The 25,831-nt window shown below is 30.2% G+C and overlaps 1 protein-coding gene across 1 annotated transcript in view; it reads left to right on the forward strand.

Annotated features, from left to right (window-relative positions):
- The window catches only part of LOC129959107 (uncharacterized), a 28,726-nt gene extending 16,510 nt beyond the window's left edge, over positions 1 to 12,216 (forward strand). The window contains exons 6-10 of the mRNA XM_056071923.1: positions 943 to 1,025; positions 4,061 to 4,125; positions 6,830 to 6,882; positions 9,265 to 9,398; positions 11,984 to 12,216. Coding sequence (XP_055927898.1) covers positions 943 to 1,025; positions 4,061 to 4,125; positions 6,830 to 6,882; positions 9,265 to 9,398; positions 11,984 to 12,066 — 418 coding nt within the window. The 3' untranslated portion in view covers positions 12,067 to 12,216. The remainder of the gene's footprint in view (positions 1 to 942; positions 1,026 to 4,060; positions 4,126 to 6,829; positions 6,883 to 9,264; positions 9,399 to 11,983) is intronic.
- Positions 12,217 to 25,831: the final 13,615 nt, after the last annotated feature.

The raw sequence follows: 25,831 nt of genomic DNA on the forward strand, positions 1-25,831 counted from the left end.
AATAAGACAAGCTCTAGAATTCATTAAAGAAAGAATTCTTTAAAATTATTGCCTAACTTTATAAATTAATTTTGAAGAATTACACTTCATATGAAGGATGTTTAGGCTGCATGTTTGTTGAATTCAGAATCGCAATTCATAATTATCTAAAATATTTATAATATTGTAACGATATCAAATAACTCAGGACCTATTTAAAAACTCTCTGGTGCCCAAAGAAGTAAATGATGCTAATATTTTATAACGAACGCTAGCATAACGATCAAAGCTTTTTTCCCATAAATGTTTTGTATATTATATATTATTGAACTAGCACTATATATTTTCGATTATTTCAGTTTTATCTAAAAATAATTTCTCACCGAATTTCAGAGTAATTTTTTTTTTAAAAAATTTTTGTATATTTTAAGCACTTTTACTATAATTTGTTGTTAGCCGTTTCTTAACATTTTGATTTAAAACATTGAAATTTAAATATCGCCCTGAAACAAATAATATCTTACTCAATATCATTTCCTTTAACGTAACAGAATGCTAGAGTTTCAGCAATTATAAATCCAAGCTTCTTTTAAAAGTTCTCTCTTTTCTGATTTTAATTATGTCCTACAGGGTTAAAATCAGAAGCAAAATTTGAGTAATGATTCGTTAAATACAAAATAAAAAGGAAAAAAGTAATTTAAAGTGTAGACCAAAAAAGAGACGCATTTTTTTAAAAATACAATCCATATCTTAATGAAAACCATCTTTTTAATAAATATTCATAAGATTTTTAAATTTATGAATATCAGTTTTTTATTTTCTTGCATATTTAATTCAACTTCTCTTTTAGATGTTTCATTTCATCATACATTTTTTTAAAAACATCTCATTTTTCCATCTAAATTTAAAGTTAAAATGTATATTTATAAAGACCAGGTAAAGGGCCGATACGTATTTTTTTAGGAAAGTGACCAGGCCTTCAGCTCAGGCAATAAAGGAACTTAATTTGCGGAGAAGTAGACGAATTGCGAATAAAACAAAGACCGGTAAGATTTTTTTTCTTTACTTGCTTTTCATTCTATCTTTATTAAAGCAACAACGGTTTATTTGATATAAAGCAATACATACCATCTTTAGCCTCGTTTTAAATGCCTTTTTTATTCCGTGATATTTTGGAAATATTAACTGAATTCACATCCTCAGATCACGCAATTAACAAATTTGATGTCGATACAATTAACAAAAATTAATTATTTATAGTGATAATAAACCAAAATTCCTTTATTATTAGTTAATACTAATAATATATAAAAAGTTATTAAGTAACTCAATTAAAATCCTAGAATCGTATTTTACTCCATAAATATAGAAATTGTATTACCACGAGTAATTTTTTAATAATAATCTGCTAAACAGTATTTCACAATAAATTGATTCATTCCACGTAACACTTACTAAATTTGAGAATTTTTCAAATGGGTATAGAGTTGAGGAATCGCTGTGTTATATACTTTTGACGTTACACTTCTTATTGGATTTTCAGAAATATAGTATTCATTGTTTCATCCTCAAAAACATCAAAGGTAACCTTGTATATGTTATGAGGGCAGTGATGTTTCGTGCATTGTAATCATGGTGGTAAGATAATTTGTTTGCTACTCTGTGAAATGCACTTCTATATGATCTAGCTTTTTCTCTTTCAACAATCTGGAATAATTTAAGAATTATTAAAAATATTACAATGAATTATAAGCGATCGAAGAATTTTACAAAATCATATTTTGTAAGGTTAAAATTAAGGACTATCGGAAAAATTTTGCATAATAGAAAAACGTTCAAAACTCTGTTTCAAATATCTTTGAAACTGCGTTTTTCTACAAACCCTTCTTCCCTTCAAACCGTGTGCAATAAAATACGCAATGCTACAAGGCATTCCTTATAGAAGAAAAAGAGAAGTTTAGAAGAAATAGAAAAATTTTCTGCCTATCTTTTTTTCTGGGTTTTTTTCCCCCTTGATAATCGAAAGCCCTAAAAGTAAAAATGTGTTTAAATGATAATGGACTTAAATATTACGTGGAAGATTAAATAAATTTGTGATTGTAATTATATCTGAAAAAGTTGTGAATGCTGCAGTCCATGTATATAAAATGCTCTTGTGGGTATAAAACACAAAAGAGTTAAGTCATAGAATGATAGGGCAGATGGTGCCCATATAGTCCAATACAATAAATCAAAAACTTTTTTTCAAATTAAAATTGTTTTAATTTTGTTACTTTTAAAGCTTAAGTAATTCATTCCAGGATTTTTCTAAATATTCTGTATTCAAATTATAGTAAATTTATTAACAAATGTAACTTACGAATTTAACCTAATAAATAAATGCATTATATGTGAAAACTTAAATTCTGAGGCATCGTGATTCGTATTATATCTGGGAAATATTTTGCTGACTTAGTATAACTTAAAATTTATATAGCTTTAATGGTTACGTTTATGTAGAATATTTTGAGTGAGTTATCAGTTTATAAAACAGTGATAGAATTTTCTATAAGTAATTAATATTCCCATTATTGCTAAAAAAGTATGTAAGATACAGCACCCCAGAAACATAAGAAAAAATTAAGGTATCCGATTAGGTTGAAAAAATGATTTTTCCAGAAAATTTGAAATTTTTTTTTATGATCTGAAAATAAAGTCCAAACTTCCAATCCAACTTCGTTACATTCTAAAACAGACTTTGTTTTTAATATATGTGAGATAGAACTGTAGGTACAGTAGTTTCCATAATACGAAACAAATAAAAATGAAATCCTAAACGGTGTTATTTTTTACCGAAAATGAGCGGTTTATTTTATTTTTACCGTAAATTTCTCAAAAATAATATTTGATATGTTTATATTATATCTCTACCTACTCGACCGTAGGTTATTTATTTTTGACATTTCAGTTTAAAAAGGGTGAAAACTACATTTGTTTCCAGCGCATTTGAATGAACGAATTTACAAGTACAGTATCTAAGCGCATTTTCTGAGGAGTGAATATTTCACTGTGATTGATTCACAGAAAACATATCTCAAAAACAATTCCATAAAATTTCGTGAAATTTGGTATGCATGTATCCAATACCTTTGAGGGTGTGATAGACCACGGATTTTAAGATAGCTTAATTTACAAACACTAAGTTCAAAACATAGACAAATTTTAACAAAAAATCATTAACGGTAACTTCAAATGCTCATAAATTTTTTATTTAATAAAATATTTTTTATGTTGTGGTCTGTTACATTTTATGTAGTTTGAACTATATGTATGTGAGATGAAAATTAATTTTTTTAATTATTGCTCTGTTTTCCTAACATTTAAAATTTTTCTAAATTTTCATTAAACAAACAGTATTTTTCAAAAACTAAAGGTAATGAGTATATCTTTTTCTTCTAATAGTAACCTTCGTAATCTGTTTTAGCTATTTGGTACAGTAAAAAATATGTATGCATCATTTTTTAAAAATTCGTCTCCGAATCTAGTCGGATATACTTAACGTGCTGTAAAAAGTAAAAATTGCTAAAATATTTCTACTGACAGTTTGAAATAAGAGGTAACCTTCAAGCACGAGTTGGGGTTACTGTTGTATGGTAGTAAGGTTTATTCTTCGCGAGCGGAGTTTTTAAAGCTCGACACCTGACTTTATTGAAAAGCTGCCGCCTTAGGGAGTCTGGTACGCAATAAATCCACCGGAGCTAAATGTCCTTCCCTTTGTTTACCGCGGAAAGTTAGAGAGGAATGTGCCAATTCAGGTATCATCCTCGTCATATGACTGAGGTTCAAAATTATGACATCTGTGTCAAAATAACCCAAGTGTTTTTTGTTTGTTTTAAACATGATGTTAATGTAAGTAAACTAAATCAAACTCGAGTTTTATATTCTTAACAACTAGGCTATGGTTATTTTTTTTTTTTTTTTTCTTTTCGTCTTCCATCATATTTTACTTAGAAAACAGTTCATATTAAAGTGAGTATATAGGTCAATGCACGATAATTTTAGAAGATTCTAATTTTTCTTCTTCTTTTTTCACCATTTATAGAATCAGCCACCAGGGAACTGCCAAAAAAAGAGATGCGAAAACCCACTCGTAAGAGAGTAGAGTCAGTAAGTTAGATTCATGTGCATTGTTGGAATTTTTTCTGTTTTAGAATTGATGTTTTTTCAACAGTACTGAACAGATATTTTTCTTTAAATGATTACAATAAAACTGAAAATAAGAATTTAGGTTATAGGATTGGAGCCTAGATCTCTTATTGTTTCGAAAAAGAAAACATTATTCTACTTTTAATAAGTAACATTTAAGCAATAAATAAATTGAACATTCCAAAACATAATGAAGGGTTCCTAGCTTTATTGCAGTCTGTTAGCGTCTACAGAACGCATTATTTTATATGTAAATTCTTGTGACGAAAAAACTTTCATACTAAATATATTATCCTGATTTGTTTGTAAAAATTTTAGAGAGGGAAATTTTGAACTGGTTGTCATTCTCTTCATACAGTGTGGCCAGGGATGATCAGAGTCAAAAATGCACAATTACGCCAAGCCAATGGAGTGGTGACAATCGAAAAATTTGTCATTAATGCAAAGAATCGGTCAGAATTGGCATGGCGTGAACTTGAGTATTAAATATAAAACTCATTCAAATTCCTTTTCAGTCCAGTTGGGCCGAGAGGAAATACAGCACAAGTGGTTCGGGCAACTGCTTGGGCTGTATTTGTGGAGATTTGCGATGTACCAAGGGGCTAGGATAAGCTATTCAACTAGGGGATCAAAGTGAGTGATCGTGAAACAGATAAACGTTAAAATGAAAAGTAATGGTGGATTGTCATTATTCCATGTCGACATTAGAATATAAAAAGCTATAGGTAAAAAATTAATCAATTTTAATTGCTCACATAAGAAAATAATGATTAAAACCTGAAGACATAGAAATAGAATTCAAGTTCATTTTGTAAAACATGTTTACTAAAACCGCGGTAATGGTAATACGATGCTCCATTTAGACATATAGGCATATATAATTTCAGTTGACTTTCACTGAATTATAAACTCAACTTACTCTGATGTACTAAACTATAGTTTTCCCGAGAAAAAGTTAAACTCAAGAGAACGAAATGATAGAGCCGCCCATTAACTGTATTAAATTTGTAGGAACTGCTACTATTCACCAACGTTTACATCCAGCAAAATCAAAACTTTATGAAATATGATTATTTTATCTTGTAATTTATAATATTTCTATGTTTCTCTCTACATGTGATATTGTCTCAATTGTTAACATGTAACAAGATACGTAAAACGCTGTATTGCATTTCAGCAAATTGTTTTCTTACGATATCGCACAGTTGCAGTTAATTGATATAATTCAGCTATTTTAATATAATTAATTATGCACGATAATTGTTATTATAAAAAGTTTCCAATTTAATCATAGGCCAATAGCTAATTTCAGAAGCATTTTGAAATGGCATATAGTTCTAGTAAGCAAAATACCTTAAATTATATGAATATTCATATTTTGTATTGTTTCATTCAATAAACGTATTACTTACAAAAATAGGAAATCTTAATTTTAGACATACCCTCGTCTTTTTTTCATATTTAGAAAAAATCTTTAACAATTTAAATAAATTAAATAAATAAATAAATCCTATTTGTTTATGATCAGAAATGAGAGAACAATGAAGCTTTGGTCTCAGAAAAATCAACGGCCACTTCGAGGACTGGATGGTCTACTTTGCAAATTCAACGAAATGGTCTACAATCGTGATATTGAAGGCTTCATAAGTCATTTTATTCTAGTCGCAGAAGTGTGGAACTTTTTGTTTTGGTTTAAAATGTTAGCGTGTCAAAAAATATTAACAAAAATATGACTATAGTCAAAGTCCTGAGGAGTGAAATCTGCTATCAAGTGGATTTGAACATTTCATAGTTATGAATCTTTTGTGTGTGTAGATGTTGAAATATAAGGGCTTTTACGATATTTTTGGAAAATAAAACGAAATGCCCGTTTACTGATAATAAATAATAATTAAAATATCTCAAAAGGATCAAACTAAATGAACTCGCAATGTTAACATTTCCAGCTGTTTTTTAATTGTATTTTCAGGGCTACTTTATTATTATTTTTTTTACAATTAGCTGTTTTAATGATAATTTGAGAAGTGTTATTTTTCTTGACTAATAGCAACATATATCATTGAAAGCGTTTTGAAAAATGTAGCGTTGGTTGATTTAGTATTCTATAAATAGCAAATGTGCTCTAGACAACTGTTGCTCTAGAATAAAGATTTCCGACTAGTAGAGGGTGTAGAACTAAATGTGTTTGTGATCCGTGATACAACAGATGACAGTTTACGCGTTGATTCTTGTTACGGATACTAGTTATGTTAAAACTTACAAACAGTGTGTAGTTTTATTAACTAAATTCTACCGCACAAAATGAAGGAAAAATATAAGAAAATCCTAGAATAATTCTTGAGGTTTGTAAATAAAGAAATAAATTCTACAAAAATTTTGATTTTTACATAGAAAAAAATTTCTTGGCTGAACTTATGAATATTGTTGGTTTCTTCTATGTAGTAACGGGTACTTATTGAAGTAGTTCAACTGTAAGGCAGCACATCCCAAGATAGGAATGAGTGGTCCAATATAAAAGTTTCACCTATATGTTGCCAATATATTTTAATACTTTTATATACTTATTTAGCGCTTTAACATTTTTACACAATTAAGATGATTTATTTAATTTATGTTCTCTCAAAAATATTATTAATGTTTTTTTTTTTTTTTTTTTTTTTGTAAGGAGAAACCTCAAAAACGTCTCGGTCTGCTGCCGCGTCTACCATCAGATTACAGGTACTTGATATTGGTCATATATTTAATTATATTTCATATCACTAGCTTAATCATTTAAAAGCTTTACTTGAAATTAACCATTTTGTCTTTATACTGTATAGAGATAAAAATTATTTTCTCTGCAATGTATAAACATTTGGATAAATTTGTATACTTTAACAATATTTCCATAATTATTTTCTTTTGAATAATTTGATGATATGTTACTCTCTTCTGTAATTTAACATGTCTGAATAACCACTGTTAGAATGTTTAATGCCATTTCCCTTCCATGCAAATCTAAATATTAAATTTTTAAGGCTAACACATATTAAATAACTTTTTGCTACTTTTTGAAGTTTTATTAAGCTTTCATGCTTTTGAAATTATAAATTGTTGTATTTCTGTGTTAATATTACTTCGGTTAAAATATAGTAACAAAAATCTGAAACGTTAGAAAAAAATTCACTTTTTATAAATTTCTTCCGAAACTTTAGCATTTCAAAATAAAGATTTTGCAAAATGCATAACTGTTGCTAAACTAAAAGCTCAATTTAAGATTTTCTGCAATCATAGTAGAATTACGAATGTCTTCAATAGGTGTAATTTGTGAGGTGTGCGATGCAAGTAATTCAGAGAAAAAAACCCAAGTTTTAATTATTGGAGAATATTTTTATACTCTTTATGTTTCTTGTTGCTGACGAATTTATTTTATTTTCAAGCCTTACCAAATTCTGAAAACAGATGCATCATGATTATGTAAATATCAGTATTGAATATATAACTTTGAGCAACAACAACAAAAAACGTTTTTTCTTTTTTAATTCATTCCATTATTTTTCCTGCAATTCAAACAATCAGAGCAGTGCTTTTTTGAGTGATTTCTTCTGCCAATTTGGTTTTAGATTTTTTTTTTTTTTTTTTTTTTTTTTTTTTTTTTTTTTGCTGGATTTTTAAAAAAAAATTTTTTATGCCATATGTAACTCCAACTTCAAAATGGCAACTTACTTCCTACTACAAGAAATTCAATTTTTTAACGTCGTTTTATTAACTCGTTTTCGCCTCTGTCTGTCTGTATGAATGCAAATTTTGCAATCGATTTTGAAGTAATGTCCTGATGAATTAAGAGAATTGAATTTTTAAATTTAGTTCAGATCCGGGTGACAATGCGATATTAAATCGCTTTCTTGTATGTCTGCTCTGTGCAAATTTTGCAATGATTAAAAACTTCCATTACCGACAGATGGCGTCTCACCAAATCTTTAATTCATCCGAAAGTTATCTTAAAATTGATTGCAATTTCGCAGACACTTGACTAAAAAGCAAAAAGTAATTATGTAAATAAAAGAAAATTAATAGATCACGTTTATAAAACAGACTAAAACGTATAAAATATTTTCTTTTAGCCCTATAATGATTGTCCTGAAAATTTCTGACTGTGAATTTAAAATAATTACGACTTTTATGCTTTAAAGGACAGTCTGTATGGGGTTAGCAGAAATTATATTATATTTTTAGTCCGTTTAAAAAACATTATATATTGATTTTTTTATTTAAATAAATATTTGGATAGATAATGAAAATAAATTGATTTTTTTTGTCGATCAAAATTAATTATTCAATCTTACTAATTAGCATAATTATGATGCATCTCTTTTTTATAATTATGTAAAGGGTAAAAAATAAAGTTCCTAGTAAAATAATTGGGTGGAAAGACTTCGCGTGAATGCAATGGAGCCCTAAGCCATAGGCTATAGAATTCGGAAACGTACAGAGTGTATAAAAATTCTGAATTTTTCAGACTGGAATGAGATTGGAACGAGTCTCGCATCTGCGTGTTTTCAGTGAATCTTCAAGAAATCGTAGTGTAAGATAATGATAAATCCTCCACCCTCTAAAAATAAAGACGGGCTTTTAAAAAAGAAAAACATTCCTTTCACGGCAACATCCCTATATTTATTTTTTCAAAAGATCCAATATCAATTTTATTATACTTTGTTGGTGGTTTTTCTGTTTAAAGATCTTCTCTCCAATAAAACGAAAATAAAGTAAATTACTAGCAATTTTATTTACATTACTAATTTTTTTTAATTATATATTCATTATGATATATAGTTTTCAGCGACCTCCCTCCCCTCAGTTTTCCTTTTAGATTTTTGCACTGAATTAACAATTATAGAGCTTCATATAGCATATCAGAATTAAATATTCTTCTTGACTAATTATTAGTGTAATTTTACCTATTTTTACGAACAGAATTATTCAGTTTTTAACAACATCAAATACAATATATTATTTTTTCAATCGTATTTTTTTAAAAAAATATTTTTTACTTGTGCATAAAATCTATAAAACCTGATAATTCAGAATTGCACTTTTATATATATATATATATATATATAGATTTTCGTCAGATGAGTCAGTAAGTAATAGAGTAATTGAAAACCCGTTTCGAAAGATTCCTTCCACTTCGGCACAGGAAATCTTGGTTCCAGAAGCTCCAAATTCGGGTACAGTTCCAGAAAATTCCCCACCTGGTGAGAGTTACAAGTTTTTATCATCCTTATTTGATTCATTGTATGTGTGTGTGTAATGATATCTCTGAATCTAAATTAAATCCTAATTAATATACTAATTTTTTTATCTTAATTTAAACCATATCAACTTAATTCTAAAATGTTCTTTTATTTCCTGATCCAATTCCACCATTTTTATTTAATTATTGCTACACGAGCTCTATAAAAATGCTTAAATCAGAGGTTCCCACACTCTAAGTCAAGGGATAAAAATCTGACAACGTATATAAATTTTTTAAAAGATACCTACGTGCCCTTTACCTAAATCGAAACGTTCAAAAAAATTCCTATCAGAATCTCATAGTATATAATCACCGGGGAAAAATATTTCGCTGTCTCACTTTTTTCGCACTTGTCTCGTGCTGTGGATTGACGTACCTCGTGCCTTCATTCTTGTACATAAAGTATGCCTTCCGGGATGAAATAAACAGAAAGTTTAAAAATTCAAAGTGTCTTCTCTCTCTTCGGCTATGAAACTGCACAAATATATAATCATTCGGTAATGCTTAAGGACTCTCAGTGCAATATTATTTAATTTTCTGTTTTGAAAAAAAATTAATATTATTTGTCTAGTCACCTTAAAACGAAAAAAACTTATTTGTAAGTTGGTGCTTTTTTTAAAATAACAATAGCTGAAATTACATTTAAAACGGATTTTTTAATTGTTATACAATATTAGAGCTTTGAAAAAGTGCCCAGAAAACTGTATCAATACTACACATCGTTTTCTAGAAAATAAAAAAAAACAAAGTATGACGTCATATCCGGTGCAAGAAAAGAACAGTTTATTTGATACATCAACAGCACTATTTGCAAATTACTTAAGCACATGCTCAAAGTGCATCGAGGCAGGCTTGGCTGCGCCGTGGAATGGATGCCAGCGCACGTCACAGCAGCACGGTGACCACCGAAGTGCCATTAACACGCAGACGCGCATTTAAGTCTGTTGATGTAGTCACTACGTATTGATACACCAATGTCTTAAGATAACGCCATAGAAAAAGAACCAACCATATAAGGTCGGACGATCGTGGCGGTCACAGCTGGACCCCCACATCCGTTCCAGCATGCAAGATATTCCATATCCAACCAATTACTTACAGGAGCATAGAAATGTGCCGGAGCCCCATCACATTTGAACCAAAATCCTTGTGTTGCCGCTAAGGATATGTCATAAAAAATATCGGGTAACATATCACGGAGAAAATTCAAGAAGAATGTCCCGAGAACCGTTCAGGCAACCAAGCAGGCTGTCCCCAAGTATGCCGACCCACACATTTGTAAACCAGCGTTCCTGTTGTTTCTGCGGCCCTGATTGAATGAGGATTGAAATGGGACCATATATGGTTGTTGTGATGTTTGAATACCCCATCTAGAGTGAAGCATGACTTCTCAGTCCACAAGATATGAGCAAGGAAACCATTATATATGTTGTGTTGCTGAAACAGCCATTCACAAAAGTCCATGCGTTTCTGAAAGTCATCTGGTTTTAGACATTGCACGGTTGTGTACCGAAATTGGTGTAACCTCTTTGACCGTAACAGCCTGTGAACAGTACTTCTAGCAGAATTCAGCTCACTAGCTAGAGTGCTTATTTCGGACGTGTCTTTTATCCATCGCAGTATTGCATCCTCCTGTGATACCGTCAAGGTGGGTTCATACGAGGCCAACTATTGCGGGCAATAGAAGATCATGCTTATTTCAGGAATATCACGTGACCCCAATGGGACAATGGGGAATAATTGTGTCTTCGGGACAACCGTTTGCCATTGTCCCAACAACGTTGTCTGAACTGTTCACACGAGGACTATATAGGGACAGCAACAGAGGGACAATGATTGCTCACAATAGTTCACCTCATGTGAACTCTGCTTCAGGGCACTATGCGGTCTTCCAACATCATGACGGCCGATTGTCGAGCAGACGCTTAGTGTATTTCTCAGTCTGTCGACCAGCCTGCGGATGACATAGACATAGGGAGGAAAACGTGTCGGATATCGACGGGCATACTTCCTAGCAGTTCGTAAGGCATTTCCATTACATTGGCCATAGATCAAATACATGTCGCTGCAGTCACGGACGGAATACATGATCACTATGCGAAGAATACATGAATTTTATTGGTATTTAGGATTTGAAATGTATTTTGTCTGGGGTTTTTTGTCCCTAGCGGTTATCCAAAATAATAACATAGCATTTTTTGTAAATCTAACCATTTAAGAATCAAAATATAACAACCTCTGATAAGTTTTAACCTATGAAATAATCTTGAGAAAAAATAAAAAGGATGTCTGGACAGTTCAAAAGAATGAAAATTTTTATGTTCTAATCTATGATTCTTTGTAATAAATATTTTCCTCATTTATCATAAATTAGAAAATATGAAAATAAATTTCAAGTTGTATTATAAACGGACCTTGTTATTTCGTCTATTTCGGTTTCACGGTTTTAATACATTCGAAATACACTGTTCTTCATCAAATTACCAATTGTTTTATTTCTTACAAATCGATTTGCAAATTGTTAATTGCTTTTCCCATTTTCAGTGTCACCTGCTGAGTTGGTGGAAGCAAATGATCCTGAAGCAAGAAGGATTGTTGACGGGAATGCTGATGTCAAGCTTGTTTAATGTTCAACTAATGTTTTCTTCTCGTTTGTAAACTTTAAGCTATGAAATTCTGACATAATTTTTTTCAATATCTTTTTAAAAGTACTTTTCATAAATACTCAAAATTTTAGATTTTATAAGTAAATTTTAAAAATTTTCTGTTTGGCAAAATATTTTTGATTAATAAATGATATTAGAATGAAATATAGTCTGGATTTATTTTTCTCTCTAGAGAAAGACAGCTGAAAAATTATTAAGAATAAATACGTAGTTGATAAAATAAAATGAAACTTTAATGTTGATACCATTATTAGAAATTTTAACGAAGAATCAAAATAAGTCTAAGTCTTGCAAAACATTCAAAAATTTTCAAAGCCCAAAGCAGAAAGATAATACTCAGTTCATTGAAGTGATTGGGAGGGGTGGAAGTTTCAACACCTTTCGTCTCAGCCGGAGTCAAATGAGATCAATTTGTGCTGAAATTCCTACAAATTATGGATATACAATATACGGTTCTGCTAGACCTTCATTGTGTGTCTCCTAATTTTAGCTTATTTGCCGTTATCACTAAATAATAAATTATATAGTATCGAACCAATTTTGTCTGTATGGGTTTCTGCCAGGATTTGATAAGACTCCGTGTTAGTCACACGCGCATGACCCATAACTGTTTTGTATTTAGAAAAACTAGCGCAATATGCAGTTACAGTGGAGAACCATTTTCAGTGCATAACGTTTTCACTGAATGTTTTTCTTTTATATATATCGCTGTAAAAGATTTTCTACCAGTACTTTTTTTGAGCTATTGCTTTTATTGCATGAAAGGTCTCATCTTCAAATTTTTCCCAGACATTCATGTTTAAGGAAATTCAAACTTAATATTTTTAAGTCTTGCATTTCTAGACTGTATTCGTTGTTTTAGATGAAATTCCGTTTGCGATACTTTTATTAATACTTGTTTCTGATTTTTTTTATAAAATTTCGACGCAAACTTTTCTACGAAAGGACTTTGCGCCAAGTAAGTTCTAATAAACCAAAACAATCTGTTTGCTAATAAGGTTCAATCTCTGAGATGTTGGAAAAGTAAAAACCTTTTATTATATATTCCATCCTTCTATACTATTCCTCATCACTGTGAGAGAACCTCCTTTCATGCTGTTGAATTTCCAATTTGAAATTTAATTTCTCCGAGAGTATAATAACAAAACGAATATTCTAAATGGATTTTCAACCCTTTGCACTCGGATGGTGGCTCTCAATCACAATTCAAAGCATCAGTTTGATATTTTATTTATTTTTTAATTTTGATTATTCAAAATACCTAAAGAATGGTAAAAAGATGTAAATTCTTTTTTCGGGGAAATTCAACTTGAAACAATTATATATATTTTAATATCGGAACAATAAACAAGCTCTTGTATTAGGTTAATAATTTTTCATCGAATTACTTCTCCTGAATGCAAAGGGTAAATACGCGATATAATATTAAGGCATAGGTGTTTGGGATTCTGAGAATCTCGGGATATCACTGAGTTTGACTGAGAATGAAACTCACTAACTGGTATATAGTGTCGTAACCAAATTCTACCAAATAACATTCATAAAAGGCCGAGAATCGTATGTAACTGTCGTTTGAGTAAAAGTAAAACAATGAAATGGGAAAAAGGTTATAGGAAAAAAATTTCAAAGTACATTATTAGCTTTTGTGGTAATTCCTAACACAATCAAAATATCACATTGTGGAATAAGAACACAATTTTGGCGGGAAATCGAAGCGAAATCGTTCGTATTTTCATTATATTCCTTCGCCTGGTATTGTGTTTCCAGGACAATATTTCTTATGTCTTGAAAAAAAAAACAAAAAAAAAACAGCATTCTGTATTATTAGTAACAGCGCATTCTCCTCTCTTTTTCCTTAATTCTTTATAGTCTCATAGATTATAAAGATCTTATCGCTAACCCCTGTCAAATATTTTCCATTTATGATATTTTCTTTTGATGAAATGAACCAGTCAAATCTTTCAATATATTGACTTAGAGTGCTATTATGTTCGAATCCAAATAACTAATATTTAATAATTTTTTCAATTGCAATCATGCTTTGCGGCATGTTTCGAGGAAAAACGATAGATCTGTTAAGATCGTATTTACCTACTAATTAAACAATACGATTAATTGCTTTTTATTTTATATATTTTAGTGGTAGATTTGTTTATAATTATTATAAATTATTCTTTATTCACATCTTCTTTTACTCTATTTTTATGCGGAAGAGTAAACAATTTCGATATCATGTGAAACGTCTAAAGACCTCGACTGTCTGATTCAGAGACATATTAAGTTTCTAAGTTTCATTGGTCTTTTGCATTTGATTTATTTATTCATAATTTACAACATTGCTGAAATAACGTTCGCAACATCTTATCCAGCATCCACTCTCCAAATGTTCCTGCTGCACCAAGGTGAGGGCGTCTGATACGTGATGGTAAATTTCACGTTTACCAAACTCACATACACGACGGATCCCAAATATAAACATATCCCGAATCCATGCTCCTTTAATTTCGAAATCCAAACTTTACTATTATGCTACCGCGGTTCTGGTCTTTAAAAAAATTTGGGTAAAGAATAGTGGCAACAAGTTTCTGAATTGGGAGATTTTTGATAGATTGCATTTGCGGCGTCTTCATCTGATAGCACAGATAAATGAAAAAGACCGAAAATAGTTTCATTAAATTTGTCTGGAAATGCTAAGGAAAAAAAGTGCCTATGAAAATGGTTAGCATGTAGTAAAAGGTTCGAATGTTACTACGTTATTCTAATTCTCACTGACTGAAGAAACACGTGGTTATGCTGCGTTACGTTATAGTACATTAACAATGGATGAAATTATTCAATAAAAAGTCATATCAATTTTCAATAACCTTATTATGACAACAGAAATGAAGTTGTATTTGTTGTAGGGAGTTTATTGCACGACTTCCACAGAAATGATTTTGATGGTGTGCATAATACATCCATGTAATTTGGATGAAAGGTCTAGAAGTGGAAAGAAACTATATGGATGGAGTGTAAATACTTTTTAGCACTAATGTGTATTCAACCTCATGCATTTCGTCCATCTGTTTTCCAGTTTCGATAATGAATTACATGAAACTTCCCAAGCCTTTGGAAATTTTGCCATTTTGTAATGACAGTGCAGTTTTAACAAGAGTTGAATATCAGTAAGGTAAGCAGTTTTCGTTGTTCATGTCTGCTTAGCTTCATTAGTAAATTTTTTTATGGTTGGAAGATTATTTTTTTTCATTTGCAGATTTTACCTGCATCAAAATTTCTTTAAAATAAATTCTTTTGAATAATTTTCAACTAGACGCCTCTCAAATTCAAAAATATTTTATTCCTACAATAGCTAGGAGTGATATTTCTGTTTATCGAAAATGCTTTTCAATCTGTTTTCAAGATTTTTGAGAAAATGGTTTTTAAATTTTCTATTTGATAATTCTGCAAGTTTATTAGGAATAAGATTATGAAGTGAAAATTTATTATATAATTAGCAATGCAACATTTGATTATTTTCTACAGTTAGTTTTTCAGATGATTAATGCTGGTTATTAAATCTAGGTCACACGTTACATTTTTGAGCCAAAATGGCTGCGTATTTAAATTCAAAATATTAAAAATTGTAATTCATTAGAGTTGTTTAGTAAACTAAGTTAACTTTTTAGGCTGACTCGCAATAACTTTCAGCAGCCTCGTTCTCGAGGGGGAAAAAATGCACTGAACCTAATCTAATCCGTTGTACTTAAATGGTATCGGATTTGAATTACATTACATTAAAACCTTAATTGTGTAACTTACAAATGAAGACAATCTACTTTGATATTTCTAACTAATAATTTGGATACCCTTTCTATTGGTATATGGAAGGAAGGTCCAAATTGAAATTTCCTATCTAATCAGGAGTTCAAACTTCTCAGTTTGAGGTTAAATAATTCCTGTATAATTGCATTATATTCAACTACTTAATTTTGGAAATTTCATGAACAATATGAGATCTATGTTCATTTTCTAGACTTTATATCGTATCAACACGTGCAGAGTTCTTGAAAAAACTTAAATTCTCCCAACGAAAACACATACTTTAAATAAAATTTGGTTGCAAAGAAACAGAGTATTAAACCTGAAAATCAAATTTTTTGAAGTAAAGTAATTATATAATGAATTGCATGAAATTTGTTTAAAAAATTTCGTTGCCTGATCATGCATTGGATCTGTATGAAAACAAATCTTAAAGATGCATATTTATGTAGCATGTATTCCAGTTACACAAAACTTACGTTGATTCTTCAGAATAACGCATCTTGAACCTTTTTCATTTGCTATATGTTCATAGCTAAAATGTTCAGAGCTTCTAGAACAAATACTTGTAGCTGAAGAATTGAAATTTCAAGTTACTATAACGAAAATCGTTGAAATATTTTAAAGTGATTCTTGAATTGTATATTTCTCTTAGTACTTCTGTTCAGTTTCTTAGTATTGTATCAGAACTGAAGAAACTGAACTGAAATGCTATCGGAGTTCGTTCTTCAACTCGAACAGCATCGACTGATTCAAAAGATGGGCAAATTTACCATCGGTTAACAAGATGAACACAAATTTTCATGCATAACAAATTTTTGTAGTAAACTAGAAATTTTGGTCATTCTCTAAGATTTGCACCAGAAGAAAAAAAAAAAATCGTCTTTTCGAGTCTTTAATGAAAGGAATGTGGAACGTCAAAGAAAATTTTCAAGTAAATCTCAAAGCCTTCTAGTTCAGTTCCTTTTTAGTTTTTTGAATATTTATCAAATTTGTAATTACAAAGATGTGGTATTTCAATATCAATATCAATGTTTTTTGAAATTTCAGTAAGATAATAAACAGAAGTTCCAAGAACGAATTACTTAGGATGCATTTCTAAGCTAACTTTTAAAATGAAGTTTTATTGTCAATGGAACATTATTTTAATAATTAAAAATAAGTTAGTTTCCCAATCTTGCTATAAATTATCAAATAACTAATTTCATTCTAAAAATTAAATTCCTAAAAGTAGGTAATTTTGCTAAGATTTTTTAATGTTTTTACTGTTGCTTCTATATTGAAGGCTGCTGGGATTTTTAGATGCCTATGATTGTGGTAACGACACACTTAGGGTTTTAGAATTTTTATTCCCATCACTATATGGAGGCTACTTGAAAATAGTCAACACAGTTTTGAACCTTTTGTTTTAAATTTACAACACTCAAATAGCAATGACTTCTTGCATCCCCTAATAATCCTAGTTTCAAAGGGGGACGCAAATGAAATAAAATTCTGCTAGTCCAATATACCATCTATTAAATTGGCATTCTTAATTTTTGGACTATGCAAAATCGTAAAAATCCAAAAGCACTTTAATAATTTTTTTGCTGCAATTATCAAATCAAGTTCTATTTTGATAAAATAAATTGGTAGATGATTAAGAAACATTCATACTTTCTTTGGCAATTATTTTTTTTACTGAGCTGTGGAAAAGAACAAGTTACGTGAATTGTTACCAACTCTTAACAATAAAATGAATATCTGATATATTTATGATTTAGGAAGAATTGTATGATAATTGAAATTTAATGTGAAGAATCGATTAATAGGAATTTTCGGTGATGGAAGTAAGATGATGAAAATTATCAAGTGGTAAATTGTATTTATAATGATTATAAAACCCGATAAATGAAAATGTTATAGCTATTCAGGATCTCCATTACTTGCTCCCAAATTAACTATACTGTGTAATTTTAAACATTTTCTATTCAATCATTTGATTAAGCGTTAATTATTAAATGTACAAAACGCGGGTGTTAACGATTTTTTTTTTTTTTTTTTTTTTTTTTTTTGGATTAAGGAGGGGTTTTTTTCAGGTGCAATATATGCTGAGAAATTTTGCAAGAAAGCACTCAAGTTCTAATGCCGTCATGTATGAAAAAATAAAAACATTTGCTAGATATTGTCTCGGAATATAGTTTGAATGCAAGTTGCCTGAAAAATAGAATAATAAATATTTCCGATTGGGCTCTCATTCCTCAATGTTTCATGGCGTTTCCTTAACAATGCTCAAATGTACTGAGTAAGCCTATAATTTTGTAATGCTACCCGTTCAAATCTCTTTCTATGCTGTATTCGGATGTGATTTGTCAGATTGTTACAGTTTGTGATTTTGATGCAATCTGAAGTTCTCGGAACACAAAATTCAGATTTGGTGGATGTTTAGGGAGAGAATGAATTGAATGATTTAACTCAGACAAAAGAATGGCCATGGTATTGAAATCGAATTCCCCTTTCAACTGAGTATTAAATATCATTACATGTAACGAAATCGCATTAGGAAATTCTAAAAAATGAATTATATTTAAAACCAGATGATTGATAATAACTTCGATGAATGTGGTTTATTTGTTGAAGTAATTCGGTTGCTTTTTAGTCAAATATTGAACTAATCGCAAACAGCCACTAATGCATATATCCGTTTCCTTCAGAGCTTTCCATCTGGATTATTTTCATTTTGAACTATTAAACGCTTCTCGTATTCATTCAGCATAAGCAATTCTTTTATTTTGGTTCTACGTTTGTCAGTTTTAAATCATTAATTCATGTTTCACTTAATATTTGCATGTAATCTGTATTAGCTATAATTCCTTAATTCATTTAAGAGTAAATTGCATCGTTCCACAAAAAATGGCTAATATGCGTCAGGAATGAGTTAGAACTGCCCATTTTGCATAAAATACACGATACCGCTTGTTATGTGAATAGAAAGAATAGAATACCAAAATCGATGGAGTGGGAGTTGATCAAGAATATAAACAGACAGAAGTTAACTGAAAGTAATTCTGGAAATTTTTTTCTAATAGCTTTTTTTTCTTTTCAGCTTCAATTTAAATACAAATGAATGAACTTATATTCAATAAAATTCCGAAAGCTCTTATTTTATTGTTTACCATATTATTGGAATAAAGTCCTTCGAAGATGTTGGTTCGACGTCCGTCATATTAAAAATTCAGTTTTTTGTAGTGGAGTACCTTCTAAGATTGAGGACAAAATTGCATCGAAATCCGAAATTTACAATTTTACTAAAGTTATTTCCCCATTGGTTAAGTGGAATGTGTTGAACGTTTCTTTTGCACTAAGTGCACGCTGCTAAAACGTCCAAAATGATAAATGTTTTATCACACTGACTACAGAACCATTGTAGATTATTTGGCTTTTTTCTGTGACATAGCTGCTTCCGGAGTTAATTTGAAAATCCTTCTAGCAACTGCAAAATTTCAAAGTTAGGTTGGTTGATATTAATTTTTTTTTTCAAACCATAATGAAATCTCACATGGATAGGATTTAAACTTGCTTTGGATCAAAGTGCTGCTCAGGTGACATTCATTAAATAACTCTTAGGTAGATTCAAAACTGAAAGTTCAATATATCCAACCTAAACTGGCTTAGTCAACAATTCCAATTTTCTAGCCGCATGACCTGATGTTGTCAATTTTCAGCTTTCGGTCGTATAGGAATCGAATTCCAAGGAGAAATTCTCGAAATCAATGCTTTGGAGCTTTGGGACTTTTATTTTTTGGAGAGGACAAGTGGAGTTTTATTTGATTTCTTAAAGTTACATAGACGGCATTTCCACCAATAGCTGAATGACTATCAATATCGAAAATGCAACTCTTTAGTCAGCTTTGCATTCAGTTCGAAGTATTAATTGAGTCATTTAAAATTATTTGACTAAAAATCGTTTTGATATATTTTTTTCAGAAAAGACAAAGTGAAATTTTTCAGTATAATTTTTTTCTTTGTTCTTGTGAAAATTATCGTGGACCACCTTATGTTTAGACGAATCTGGCAAGCATACAGTTTAATGTTTTGTCTATCAGCCTTGCACTAGCAACTACTTCTTGCATTCGGATGCTTTGATGTTTTGGTAGTTCCTCTGTACAAAAGTAATTCTTGACTGCCTCTACCAAATTGCCTTAAATTGAAATTTCATTTATAGAATTCGATGAAATTCTTTTGTATATTTAAATTAGCAAGAAAATAACCGATACATATCGATTACTAGAGGATTAATCACATGCGGAATTGTTTCCGATATCGATTGATTCCACGTGTAAAGGCATAAAGCATATTATTCTGATGTGCATACACAATCATGGAGAAAGGTCTGGAGTGATTGCGAGTGTTTCATGAACGAGGAAGGAAATCTATTGATCATCGTGTACTTTGAGCATGCAGAGAATTGTAGTTTTGATGTTTTTATTGAAATGTGTGGAATGATCATTATAGTTCATTATGATGAGGCGAGCAAATCTATGGTGCATGTGAATTTGTTCTGTGTGTGAATAAAATTTTGAAGCAATGCAGTAAGAATAAATTTATTTTGCGAGGCTTGTGTAAATTCTAACCTGTGATGTGATATCTTTGAGTCAAGCTTTCACTACTTGTTCTATAAAGAGAGGAAAATCGACTAATACTTCGCAGTCTGTCCCAAACTCTCTGCAGAGAATTTGAAGAGAAATGATTCGAATATCATCCTAAAGTTTCTTGCATGTAGCTTCTAAATGAGTAGAATCTAATTAACTTACCAAACTAAAATATTAATCAATGATTTCATTCTGGAACATATATTGATTTGCTTAGTTTTGGACATTTCAAACATATATTTTTGTAGTAATCAAAAAATTATGCTAATAAAATCCCGCTTTCTTGTATTTGTGGAAATGCACAATTTTTTAAGCGTTCAATTCCTTGTTCAAAGTAACGTTTACTTGTTGCCCGGATTCGTTTTATAAAAATGTAGTTTATAGCTAACGCTCGTTTTCAATTAAGTTCACATGGAAGTGCTGTTGCAGGATAGGTGCCAGTCTGTCATATTTGGAACAGATCTGAAGGACGAAAAATGAGACTGGATTAAATTTCATTATTTCGCTAAATACAACGGCATGAATGCTAACAGGTGAAGCAATCGCTTGTGCAGAGAATCACCTTTTAAAACGGATATTTTGTGACGATGAATTGAAATTAAATTCTCCATTTTATTTTTATTTTTTTTTAAATTACCTTTAGCGATTTCGTCATCTTATTTAAAATTTCAAAACTGTAGTTAAGAATTCAGTATTTAGTTCCCTGAAGATACATTTTGTAAAATAAGTTCACTGTAAGAATATGCCTACAGTGTTAGATGATGCAGTTTGGAATCTAATACCTCATATTTGACTCCTTGTTTGATTTCATACCGATTCAAAGTATACATATAAGCATTTTTGAGCTTTATCAGATATTTTCATTTCTAATTTCCAGCAATTCGAATTTTTCTGACTTCTTAAAATTTCGATTAATATAATGTTAAAATATTGTCAATGGAAGACGAATTTATTTTATTTCAAGATTATAAATAATTTAAATTTCAGAGTTTTTACTAATTACAGCCATATTCTGTTCAGTGATCATAAATAACTATTTTAAGGTGCTTAACTCCCTTCTGCATTTCATTATTATTTAATAAATTCAAAAGAAATCTGAATTTCTGATTATTTAAAAACAATTTAGTTTATTATGATATTATAAATTATGGATAAATATAATTTCATTATTTTTTGAATTTCATAGTTCATTTATTCAGCAAGTAATTCAATCATATTTATTATATTCCTAACCAATTTTAACTTACTGCTTTCTTTTGTTGCATTTTTTGAAGTTTTTCTTAATTCCATGTTTTGAATAAACAGTTCTTGTAGGAGCAGTTTTGATAGTCTGAAAGTTGTAATTTTCTTTTCTATTGAGTCATTAAAATAATGATGAAAAATTTTTAATTTAAATCTGGAAATTATTTGTATTACTAACGTTTTTGATATACATTACTCCACTTTCTAATGTACTTCGTAAAAGAATTCTCATTGGATGTATTTAATGAAATGTCTTTGTAATGGAATTTTTCTCTCACTTCTTGACGTGGTAGTTTTGTGTGCATTTGCATATTCTATAACTATGCACAGTTTTTTTTTTCAGAATTTGTTTACGAATTGACTATCAGTTTATTTAAATTTTAATTACAAGCGCGCGTTACCTGCTAATGAATTTCAGGTGGAAAACGCATTTTTAGATTCTATCTTGGTATAAACAAGTCATTGTATGTGTGTATTCGTTCGGCGTCTTCTCCTAAACGACTAATCCGATTGCAATCAAACGTTTCGTACTTAATCGGTAAAACAAGAGAAGGAATACTGAAAACTTTGCAAAATGCAAAATTGAATTAAATACTCAATTAAAAATTAAATTTCCTTTTTCCCTACATCAATTTCGGGACAATTATTCTTGCGAGAAATGCTTTAATTTCACCTTAAAATTCAGATTTTACCATTTCATTGATATCAATTGCATTGTTGCATAATATTTATTTTAGTTAATATTTTTAAATTTAAAAAAATAATAAGAAGATTAATAACTTTGAATTCTTTTGATACTTTTTTTAAAAAAAATTCTATTCTTTTTTTGCTAGGTTTCCGTTTATATTAACTGTATCCCTAATCTCCGAAAGGTGAATCGATACCAATTGATTCAAGCTGCGAATAATTCATTAATATTTTGCCTTTCTTCCACTGTTCTTCATGGAAATTAAGCCAAAGAAATTTACCTTATTATGAAATTAAAAATTTTAATTTTTCAACAATATACCAATTTTATTTTTCAGCTTTTTTTTTACTAATTCATTAGAAAATATAACGCAGGTAATTTTGAAATAAATTTGTAGGTCGATACTTCTTTACCGGATAACGTTAAGACTTTGAACGAAACTGCCACAATTTTTTTTTGAATACATAAGTCTTAAAACGTGTATGTGTATTCAACTTCTGCAGGTTACTGGGCCGCGGTAGACTGGTGGTAAGGTCTCAGCTTCGGAACCGGAAGGTTTCAGGTTCGACACCCTATTTCGCAGAACTGTCGTGTAAGCGGGTATGGTGCACGTTAAATCCATTGGGGCCTAACGTTCTTCCTCTGGAGTGATGTGGAAGTTTTGAGAAGGGGTGCCAACTCAGTTGTCGTCCTTGTCACCTGAGGGCGGTTCAAAATTACGAGGTCCGTCCCAAAATCGCCCTAGTGTTGCTTTAAAACAGGACGTTAATGTAACTAAACAAAAAATAATACTCTGTAGGTTACGATATTGATTGAATGTTCGGAATATGCTGGTCTTCAGGTGGGAAGTTGTTGTGATCTTATGTTGTCATCAAGCCTTTGGTGAGTAGTGTGGACTTAGTACGAATTGCGATTAAAGATATGACTAATTCCTTTGAGGTTTCTATACTTCCAAATTTCCTATGAAGTTAATTTGTACTATTTATAGGCCTTCGGGCCTGTGCTTACGCACAAAGATCGAACTTTTCCTCGGTTAGGTTTAGGTTATGTGATGGAAAGAACGATTGATAAAATGGCACCCGAAGTGGTAAGTGCTTCTCAAAACTTTCCTCTTTTGGAGTGTAGCCTAGGAGATGTTTCTAAATGTGCCAACTACCAAGAGTTATACGTTTTACAAAGTAAATGCAACAGGGTCCAATAGTACTTAGAAAATGAACTTGATACTCTCGATGTTATGCTCAGAATTCATCAAACTGATAAAATTGCTTTAAAAATTGCACTCCGAAAATCGAATTTTTATTAATACGATTAAATTCCCAAATCCAGTTCAAAAACTCAGATAATGATAGCATGATGAAATCCTAGCGGTTTCTCAAATAAAATAAAACAGATTTTAAAGAAAAACGTAATCGCAGGGAAACACCCCGCGGAAAAAGTAACTCAAAAGATCAAAAGTTACGGATTTGATTTAAAAGAACAATAAATTCCTGGCTCTAAATGACAAGGAAGAAATCTGTAACATCTTGCCTATCGACAACGAAGATAATGCTTGCGTGTCTGGAAAAGATTATGAGAACACAATTTTGGACGACGAACCAAAACTGAAACAATTTCGAAATAGCCAGCATCTCCAACTAGGGTTTATACAAAAACCAAATTTTTGAAAAACCGGTTTTCGAATTCGATATTTTGAAGAAAAAAAAAAAAAAAACCCGGTTATAGCCGGTTTTCGGATTTTTGTCAAAAAAAAAAAAGAAATTGAGTAGGGAAAAATAAAATATTTTTCCCTATTCTATTTTTTTTAATTTTATTTCAATTTATATAAAATAATAAAAAACGAAATTAATTTCCAAGTCAAAATATAAAAAACGAAATTGAAGTTTACATATAAATATTACGTACACAAAATAACGAAAACTCAAACAAAAATTTGAAATAATGTTTATATTATTTTCACTAATTTTAATTTATCCTAAGAAAATAAGATTTTAAAAAACATAAAATATCCACTGAACAGTGGCTGAGTTGCGTTCTTATTTTGGACACAATATTGCCTGAAATGAAAATACTCGTTCACTAGTTACTGAGTTTAGCATCAAATTACAAATCTAAATTTTTTGTTCTTTTATTCGTTTGTTCAAATAATGAAAATTCAGCTTTCAGTGTCTTTGGATTTGTAAGTTTTTCTTCAGGGTCTTCAAGAAACTAACAATTATATTATTTCCGACAATTATTTTATGAACTGCTTTCAAATGATTATGTAGATTGCTCGTAGATGATCCTTTGCAGGTCAACATTTTGTTACAATGATTTCAGATTGCCTTGTCTATCGCGAACTTTTTGAAACTATCCCAAACTTCCGACTTAATCATTTTTATCTAAAAATGAAATTAAAGTTATTGAATAAATATTTTTGACGTTTATTTTACAATTTTATTATTTTAACTATTAATATTAGTGTAATTTAAAATCTAATCTACACATTTTCTAGGAAGTTTAAAAAAAACACTTAATCTAATTCCGATGCTTGCTAAAGACATAATTTATGTTAAAACGTTGCGAAACAAAATATGGAATATTTTAACACCCTGTGTTTTATTTAAAATTCCATTAAACAGAAGCCAGAACTTCTTATTTTACACTATTTTTTGGTAGAAGAAATTTGTAAAATAAAATTGAAATTTTAAAATGTAAAATAGAAAATATAAACAAAAATTAAACACACTTAATACTTCCATTATTTTTACCAAATATAACAACTTTTTATTTTTGTTTCCAGTTTTCATCTTCACAATATTAAGCAAACCTGTCGTGACTCGAGACGGATCGGATTCCGAGACCACATTTCGACAATTCCATTTCATTAAGGGGTGAGATGTGGAACGATGAGCACATTTGACCTTGGATTTCTCGCATTAGATACTCTTTTAGTTCTATTTTCTTTCACGTGTATGTGAATGTTATTTCTGACAGCATTTTAACTGAATATTTCGTATTGATATGGCTAGTTCAAGTGGTATAAAAAAGCTTTCAGGAGTGGTACGAAGAAAATTTTATGATATCATTAAATACTATACTATCAAGAAGCAGAAAACGGGGAATTATTTATTCCTTTCACTCGTTCTTCGAAACGAGCAAGTCAAATTGCTGACGTTTCTATTAGCACCGAATTCATACCGATAGACAAAACATCCGATGAGAATCAAGAGATGAACTTTATCAAATTTTTGTTTCACTTAGAAAAAAAAATTGAAAAGAGATGTTCATGAAAAACAAAAATTGACGAATTTGATTCGCAATTGTGCATTGCACAAGCACTGGCCATCGCAACTTGCAACGTTGAAAAAATGTGTTTGCTGCCCGTTGC

This window comes from Argiope bruennichi, chromosome X1, assembly GCF_947563725.1.
Source record: "Argiope bruennichi chromosome X1, qqArgBrue1.1, whole genome shotgun sequence".
Classification (NCBI taxonomy): Eukaryota; Metazoa; Arthropoda; class Arachnida; order Araneae; family Araneidae; genus Argiope; species Argiope bruennichi.